Source organism: Asparagus officinalis, chromosome 6 (assembly GCF_001876935.1).
Source record: "Asparagus officinalis chromosome 6, Aspof.V1, whole genome shotgun sequence".
In the NCBI taxonomy this organism is placed as follows: domain Eukaryota; kingdom Viridiplantae; phylum Streptophyta; class Magnoliopsida; order Asparagales; family Asparagaceae; genus Asparagus; species Asparagus officinalis.
In genome coordinates this window covers 2012315-2020440 of record NC_033799.1, presented here as the reverse complement: position 1 = coordinate 2020440, position 8126 = coordinate 2012315, and the positions used below count along the sequence as shown (strand labels likewise).

At 35.4% G+C, this 8126-nt stretch overlaps 2 protein-coding genes and 1 non-coding gene across 3 annotated transcripts in view; all 3 read left to right on the top strand.

Moving 5' to 3' along the window:
* LOC109845251 (gamma-aminobutyrate transaminase 1, mitochondrial-like) overlaps positions 1 to 4389 on the top strand; it is a 6661-nt gene extending 2272 nt beyond the window's left edge. The window contains 16 exon segments of the mRNA XM_020414484.1: positions 1 to 17; positions 400 to 497; positions 854 to 946; positions 1519 to 1592; positions 1702 to 1740; positions 1828 to 1916; positions 2001 to 2077; positions 2216 to 2290; positions 2501 to 2548; positions 2641 to 2724; positions 3024 to 3111; positions 3198 to 3319; positions 3357 to 3419; positions 3508 to 3586; positions 3775 to 3890; positions 4185 to 4389. The exon segment at positions 1 to 17 is cut by the window's left edge and continues 10 nt beyond it. Of these exon segments, the coding sequence (XP_020270073.1) occupies positions 1 to 17; positions 400 to 497; positions 854 to 946; positions 1519 to 1592; positions 1702 to 1740; positions 1828 to 1916; positions 2001 to 2077; positions 2216 to 2290; positions 2501 to 2548; positions 2641 to 2724; positions 3024 to 3111; positions 3198 to 3319; positions 3357 to 3419; positions 3508 to 3586; positions 3775 to 3890; positions 4185 to 4259 (1237 nt within the window). The 3' untranslated portion in view covers positions 4260 to 4389.
* Positions 4530 to 4602, top strand: TRNAK-UUU. The gene has a single exon. It is a non-coding gene; the product is annotated as a tRNA-Lys (tRNA).
* On the top strand, positions 5596 to 6851 carry LOC109846409 (B3 domain-containing protein REM9-like). Its single transcript, XM_020415646.1, has 3 exons — positions 5596 to 5874; positions 6382 to 6464; positions 6558 to 6851. The coding sequence occupies exons 1-3, from the start codon at positions 5679 to 5681 to the stop codon at positions 6822 to 6824; spliced, it is 546 nt and encodes a 181-aa protein (XP_020271235.1). The 5' UTR covers positions 5596 to 5678; the 3' UTR covers positions 6825 to 6851.

Sequence of the window (8126 nt, the reverse complement as noted above, 5' to 3'; positions counted from 1 at the left end):
ATGGTGCACAGCATTAGGTATATATATGCTGCACTTGATATCCTTTGCCATTTTTATCCGTTTTCTGTTTTTCAGTATTTTTATGTTATTTGCAATTTTCATTTGTTTTCTTAATTTTTTAGTTTATATCCTTTGCCATTTTTCATTCGCTTTCTGTTTTCTGCATTTTTTATATGTATATGTTTCTTCACGTGTTATGTGTGGAAGGAATGACTTTCTAATTGAAAGTATGTGATCAAATAAGTTTTGTTGGGAAAAACTTCAAAAGTTGATCAGAGCTACTTCTCTAGGTTTATCATTGCTTTTGAATGATTTTCTTTTTCTTGTATGCTCTCGTTGTTAGACCTATATTTTAACTGAAATTTTCTCCATAGACTCACATTTTTGGAATATCTACAGGAGGAAGTGAGCCTCGACTTGTAGCTGCTGCAACTGAACAACTAACTAAATTGCCTTTTTACCACTCCTTTTGGAATCGGACTACAAAACCTTCATTGGTATACTTCAACTCTTATTTGCTTTTAACTTGTTGAATATGTTAAATTTCTTGCTTACAAATTCACTACATGCTATTACAAATTTATTAAACCATATACGGATATAATCAAATAAGTCTGAGAAAATTTTATCAATTTTCTGTTACGTTCAATAAGTAGTTACCAAATTTTTTTACTGTAAAGCCCTTTTTCATATTAGAAACGGTCCTTGTTTCTGTTTCCTCTTCTTTTTTTTGCTCGCTTGTTTTCTAAAGTGCCATTGTTGCAATGTTTGTTGGTTTATTTTCTGTAGCTGGCAAGCCTTCAGAAACACTAGCACAAATGTATGCTGAATTTCTATGTTTACGTTCTTACAGGATCTTGCAAAAGAACTTCTTGAGATTTTTACTGCAAGAAAGATGGGAAAAGTATTTTTCACCAACAGTGGTTCAGAAGCAAATGATTCTCAGGTTTGTTTCTGTATTCTTAGTTTCTGTTTGTCAATTGACCCAAGTAAGGGTTAGAAATATTCATTGAGTTTCAAATTGACCCAAGTAAGGGCTAGAAATATTCGTCAAGTTTCTAGTTGATCCGAATTTGACCTGGAAATATTCATCGAGAGTAGATGGACTTACATTTATCTGTCATGATGTTGCAATATTACATTGTTGAAGTATAGACGCATTACAATTACCGTCAACTGATGCTCTTTATGATGGACCCACTCAATCTGTATCTTTATATGTTGCCAATATAACGTTCAGTTATTCACCCTTTTCTTCTTTTTCCTTAACTTTGAGAGGTTGGGCAATATAGTCACCATAAATTGATTGAGAACATGAAAAGTACTGCTTTTTCCTTAACTTTGAGAGGTTGGGCAATATAGTCACCATAAATTGATTGAGAACATGAAAAGTACTGCTGAAATTTGATTATATATTAGTGGGGCAATATAGTCACCATAAATTGATTGAGAACATGAAAAGTACTGCTGAAATTTGATTATATATTAGTGCTTTAACTAGGAGTTATTTGCTTGCAGGTGAAGCTGGTCTGGTATTATAACAATGCGCTTGGAAGGCCTAATAAGAAGAAATTCATAGCACGTGCAAAATCGTATGCTAATTAGATTGCTGCAGTATTTTTTTACAAAGAAATAGTATTGCGCAATGGACATTTAGTTTGCTTAATAATATACATATCCTTAATCTTTGGATTTTGACAGATACCATGGATCAACTCTGATATCTGCTAGTCTTTCTGGGTAATGTTTTATCGTTTATATGTTTTTCTCTAACTCGTAGATTATTTATTCCTTTGGATATTATTAATGGTTTTTTTTCCTATGCAGACTTCCAGCTCTACATCAAAAGTTTGATCTACCAGTACCATTTGTGTTGCATACAGATTGCCCTCATTATTGGCGTTTCCATCTACCAGGTTTCTGAATAAAAATGAGTTAAATTATTTTTCAGTCCTCCTCGTTTTCATTATGGTTTCAACCATGAAACAATTTTGAAACAGGTGAGACTGAGGAAGAGTTTTCATCAAGGATGGCAAATAACTTGGAGAATCTTATACTCAAAGAAGGACCAGACACGGTAATGTTCTCTCTTCTATAGGTTATTTTGGAAGCCAAAAAGTCATCTCCCCTACTTATTAAAAAGAAGAAGAAGAAGAAGGATAAGATAAGATGTTGATATGTTATGTTTATATTATTGTTATGTTTATATTATCAGATTGCTGCATTCATCGCTGAGCCTGTCATGGGTGCTGGAGGCGTTATCCCTCCCCCAAACACTTACTTCGAGAAGGTAATAGTAACAATCCCCATGTAATTTCTTTTATTTCAGGAAATATTCAGCCAACCTTTTCATCCTTATGACTATGGAGCTTTTTTACTTGTTACTTGTTAGTCTAAGGTGCAGTAATTATTTTGTTATCTCATTGTGAAGTCAACATTCTCTCATACTAATTCAATAATGCTTGCATTTTCCATTCATGTTAATTTTCTGGAACTGAAGATACAAGCTGTTGTAAAGAAGTATGATATTCTTTTTATTGCGGATGAGGTAATCAGACCTTTTTTTCCACTTGAATTTCTTTGCCTCTCAAATAGAATATCATTTTAATATTAATTTCCTTTCCTCCCATTTAACTTCAGGTTATTACTGCATTTGGAAGGTTGGGCACAATGTTTGGATGCGATAAATACAATATCCAACCTGACCTTGTCTCTTTTGCCAAAGTGAGTGAGTTCTCCTTATTGCCAAATTGAGTCATAGAAGGGGGGAAAATGTTTGGAAGGAAAAAAAAGCCTAAGCCAATATTATGATAAAGTGATAGAGTACAATACAAAATATAAATGATAGTAGCCTGATGCAGAGAGGTATACAACAAGAGCCCAGAAATTACATTTTCCTACCTAAATGCGTGAACCAAAATTATAAAGGTTGGCTAAATGTAGATGATATAAAGATTTGTTAGTGTACAACTCAACTTACAATTTGCACTTTTGGTTTACTTTTCTGATAATTGAATTTGTAGGCTCTTTCGTCCGCATACATGCCAATTGGTGCGATCCTTGCTAGCCCTGAGATTTCAGAAGTGATACACTCTCAAAGCAACAAACTTGGTAACGTTCTTCGTTTTCAGTTGTGTATTCATTTTATTTTGTGGAAGTCGTATTTTTTTCTCACCAAAATGCAATTTGTTGTCCAGGTTCATTTTCTCATGGGTTCACATACTCAGGGCATCCAGTAGCTTGTGCTGTTGCATTGGAAGCACTTAAAATTTATAAGTAAAATCAATCTCAATTAAGTAAGTGTCCTCTTAAAGTTAGAGTCGACTAGTGTATTCACTTTTCATATTTGTTTATAGGCAATAGCTCCTAGGTTTCAAGAAGGTATTAAAGCCTTTGCAGATAGTCCCATCGTTGGGGAGGTACTCTTTTCATCCTTGATATTTTTTTCAGAAAAATAATTCATATTCAAGTTTAAAACTGAAACTGAGTATCACATTTCGTTCGCAGATTCGAGGGACTGGATTGATTCTTGGAACAGAGTTCACCGATAACAAGTCTCCTAATGATCTTTTCCCATCTGAATGGGGTAAGTCCCATATTCATCTTACCAAATTACATGATATGTTCTCTTGCCAATTTAACCATTTTCACAAATTATTGCAATACAGCAAACTCAACTCATATAGTTATATGTATCTGCATTTTATGCAATATGTATTTTGCAAATTCCCAACAGCTTGATTATTTATGCTTGTAATTTAATGTTGATCTCAGGGGTCGGAGCAATATTTGGAGCAGAGTGTGAGAAGCGGGGAATGCTAGTAAGAGTTGCTGGCGATAGCATTATGATGTCGCCACCATTTATAATGTCACCTGAAGAAGTTGAAGAAGTAAGCTTATTAATGCAAATTTTGATCTGTTGAAATTTGCTAAAATGAAGATGTTACTTATAAATCAAAGTTCTATTTATAACAAGTTGCCGAGAAAGCGTAGTGATGTTGAAATTTGCTAAAATGTAGTAGTGAAAATCCATTGAAACCTCGACACCTCAATTAGCAATCTCGTATTACATAACCAACTTTACCCAAGTAAAAGGTTTAATTTCGTTTGGATTTTTGTTATTTAAAGGTTTACATTTGTTGAAGATCAGTATTATTAATATGTATTCTTGTATTTATTGTCAGTTAATAAGAATCTATGGAGAAGCCTTGAAGGGTACAGAAGAAAGAGTTGCAGAGCTCAAGTCACAGAAGAAGTAGAAATGTTCTCTTTCATTGTACAAGGAAATGTGCAGGATATATTGCTGTAGTTGATGAATGTGGATTTAATGAATAAATTACAATTATGCCCTTTTCTTCTTGATCAATAAAGATAAATAATTGAAGCCTCCTTTGTTGTTTTGGAAGAGAAGAATGAGGATGCTTGCCGAAGGATATAAAAAACAAGATGGCCTGAACTTGACGATGTGACGAATCATATTGTTATTTATTGTTGACTTAAAATAACAAGACTTTACGCCTAGAAAGAAAGCCGTCTTAGCTCAGCTGGTAGAGCGCAGGACTTTTAATCCTGTGGTCGTGGGTTCGATTCCCACAGACGGCGATTAATGTATTTAATTTTTTTTTTTTTTTGGAATTTTAATTTTTTTTTAAACCATGTAGTTAGTTTCCAATATATCACATACCTTTCATAAATGGCTCTATATATGTTGCAGGCTCTTAATACCTTACATCAACTTTTTGTAAATACGAATAATATGATGGATCTAAAACTAAAAGAATTTTAATTTATAAATACTAATAATATTTTAAAGAGATTTCCCCCACGACTCTTCAATTCCTATCAGGATTGTTATAATATTTTAAAGAGATTTTCCCCGCGACTCTTCAATTCCTATCAGGACTAACAATCCAGGGCTGAATTTACAATAATAACCAGTCAACGCGACTTATGAAAGTTTCTCAGTAATAAGAAATTGTTCTCCAAATTAATATAGTCTGCCTATATTTGCAGTATTTACTTTACATAGATACATACGGCCGATTAAAACAGAAAATATACTAAAACAAGCAGCGAAGGGTATATTCGGAAAACAAATCTCGCTCTATTTCCTTTTTCCAATAATAAAAGGACAACTAAATTAATTATACAAAACCAAAAAATTAGGGTCTCAAACTTCCGCTAGTATTTTTTTCCCCCTTCCTCTGCAGAGAACAGTAGTCAAAATTTTCTAGGGTTTTTCTGCCGTCTTCTTCTTTTTTTTTTCCCAAACAATGGTTAAAGAGAGATCAGTTGTCGGTGCATCTCAAGTTACAAGATTCTTTAGAGTTCTCTTATCAGGCTTCTCCCAAAAATTGGTAATTTTATCTCTCCGTTAACTTGCATGTTTTTAATTATTTAGGTTAATTTTTAACTTTTTTCTTAATGGTTTTTTTTTTTTTTTTTTTGTGAACGCAGTCGTTGCCTCGTGCTTTCGTATCACGTCGACGGAGAGACGCGTAAGCAGGAGAGCCGAACTGGTGAAGCCCACGTGCAGAGCATGGGCGAGTCCGTATCAGTTTTTTGACGACGGCGGCGACGAGGGGGCGGGCGTACTTCGGAGGGGGTTCCTGGAGGAACTTTCTGCACGCCATGGTTTGAGGCCGGCTTCTTCCTGGTCTTTCCGCCACCGGGGCGGCATGGTCTTCGATTTCCGCGCCTACGACCTGAGCAGCGTGCGAGGTGGCCTACCCCACCGTCGGCGCCTCCTCCTCGAGAGGAGGCGCGGCCCGGAGAAGAGGCGCGCCGCCGGAGCCGATCCTCGTTACGTCGTCGTAAAAGAAGAGGAGCTCGACGACGACGCCAACGAACGGCCGGAGGAGGCTCCTGATTCGAGTACGCGCTTCTTGTTTTCTTTCTTTTTTTGGTTCACACGTCTAAACGGAGCGAAAAGATTACGCGGCACGTTCTCATTGGCTGACGCGACTCATACTTAAAAGGAAATTTATTTCCTAGATTGTTGTAAGGAAATGAGGGGAAACCATTTTTAATTGTTTCTATTCTCAATTTTCTTTTTCCTTTATTTCAAGGAAACCAACCAAACAGCCCCTAAAAGGAAAACGATCGTTACGACATTGATTTAGTGGGCTTGGTAGACAATGCGGTTTTATCGTACACCGGTTCTATTTCGTACTATGTGAGGGGTGGTCCAAAATGGGGAACTGGTTCAGGAACTGTCCAAAATAGAACAGGTTTAGAAGCTAAATTTTGACCCTCAAAAAGTAGTTCTTTGCTAGATAAGAAATTACTTAAAATTAGGGCAGGTTGGGTGGTCCTAGCTCAACTTTAAAAGGCTGCCAAGCACACTTTGATTGATTTCTTACGATCTTGATTTCTTTACAGGATCTTCGGGAGGAAGGGCGACAGTCCCACACGTGTGTTTTGAGGCTAAAATGACCTTTTATAACCTCACTAAGCCTTATATGGTTAGCATATCATTTCTTCTTTAACTTTATTAACTTATTGTATTATGTCATCAATCAAGGGTTTAACCTTGTATAATTGAATTGATCATGCAGTATTTCCCAATCGGAGTCATTAGACAATGCAGCGAACTAAGTCATCTAAAGGAGATTACCCTCAAGGACCCAGAGCTCCGATTATGGGAAACTCAAATCTTTCATAGAAAAACTCCTCCGGCAAGCGGGTCCGGGACCCACATCGCCAGAGGATGGCTGGAGTTTGCTCAGGCTAACAAGTTGAATATTGGTGATAGATGCGTATTTGAGTTGGTGCCTCGAGGGAAGAAGATGACGATGAATGTTCAGATAATTAGAAAATTGTAGTATCTCGTGCATGTGTTTTCTTTTAAGTTGTGGGTTTTTTAGGAGTATTGTGTATATGCATGTGCACTTTGAATGATATATTATGATCATATACAAATTGTATTATGGAAACGTTTAGAGGGATGCGATCATAGAAGTTGAAGATGACTCAATTGACGTAACTTTGTAAAGGCCAAGGAGATGAAGCTTGATTCAACATGTCATAAAACTTTGCTCTTGTTTCAAATATGGACTGATGCCTTGTTACAAGATACGGAACAACTTAAAAACTTTAAGTTTTGTTAACTCACAGGAGTAGAAGAAGGAATCAGAGGGATTAATTTGACGAAAAATTCCTCAATGACCCAAAATATGGGACCAATAGAGGGGACAAGTGAGCTGTCTCCCACCTATTGGATAATGAGTTGGCCATCATTAATGATGGCCAACTCATTATCCAATAGATGGGAGACATCTCACTTGTCCCCTCTATTGGTCCTATATTTTGGGTCCCTGTAGCAAAGCTCTAATTTGACAACGTACAATTTATGACTATTTTGGGAATCTAATAGCAGTTTTCAATGTCAATTTTAACTATCACGCGCTATTTAATGATCGCTTACCTACTTATAGGTTTTAAATGTCCCAAGAATTCTTCTTAAAGCTAGAGAAACAATGAAGGCATAGCACAAAGTTATCAAATAAATCAATTATTACATAACTCTATCAATTTGGCAAGTGATGATATTTTTATAATTTTTTTAAGGAAAAGGAAAAAAAATGACAAAAATGCAACTAAAAATGTAAAATAAAGAGAAAAAAATAACTAATTCTCACCCCCACACCTAAATTTTGCATCGTCCTTAATGCAAACTCTATGATGCACGAAGTAAAGCAGATAAGAAGTAAAATATTTATATTTGATCAGTTGATAAAAATCTGTAATTACCTTTGGTCTTAGGAGGATAGAATCAAAATTTTATTCTTCTTTTTTTTTACAACTGAACAAGAAACTCTAAAATAAGAGAAGATTTTATTATGCTGAAATAAATAAAATAAACAATGTAGAATAAAATATTCAACATGAAGAGATCATGTTCTACATTGAATCCTACCTTATTGCTGAAAATTATTCCCCGGGTTTTAAACAAATTCAAAATGATATAATCAACATTGTGCTGAAATTCTAAGCATATCGGGGTGTTCAATAATTCTTGTGGCGATGGAAGGTATGTATTATTGGTGTCATGCATATTGGACTTAGATTTGTTCTGAAGACAAGTTTTTGAATCACTGCAATCGGACAACCGAGCTATCCGCAAT

Excerpts from the sequence above, each read along its gene's own strand:
- LOC109846409 (XM_020415646.1), top strand. The coding sequence starts at position 5,679 with ATGGTCTTCGATTTCCGCGCCTACGACCTGAGCAGCGTGCGAGGTGGC. Across the intron at positions 5,875-6,381 it reads GGAGGAGGCTCCTGATTCGA|GATCTTCGGGAGGAAGGGCG; the intron begins GTACGCGCTTCT and ends ATTTCTTTACAG. Across the intron at positions 6,465-6,557 it reads ACCTCACTAAGCCTTATATG|TATTTCCCAATCGGAGTCAT; the intron begins GTTAGCATATCA and ends TTGATCATGCAG.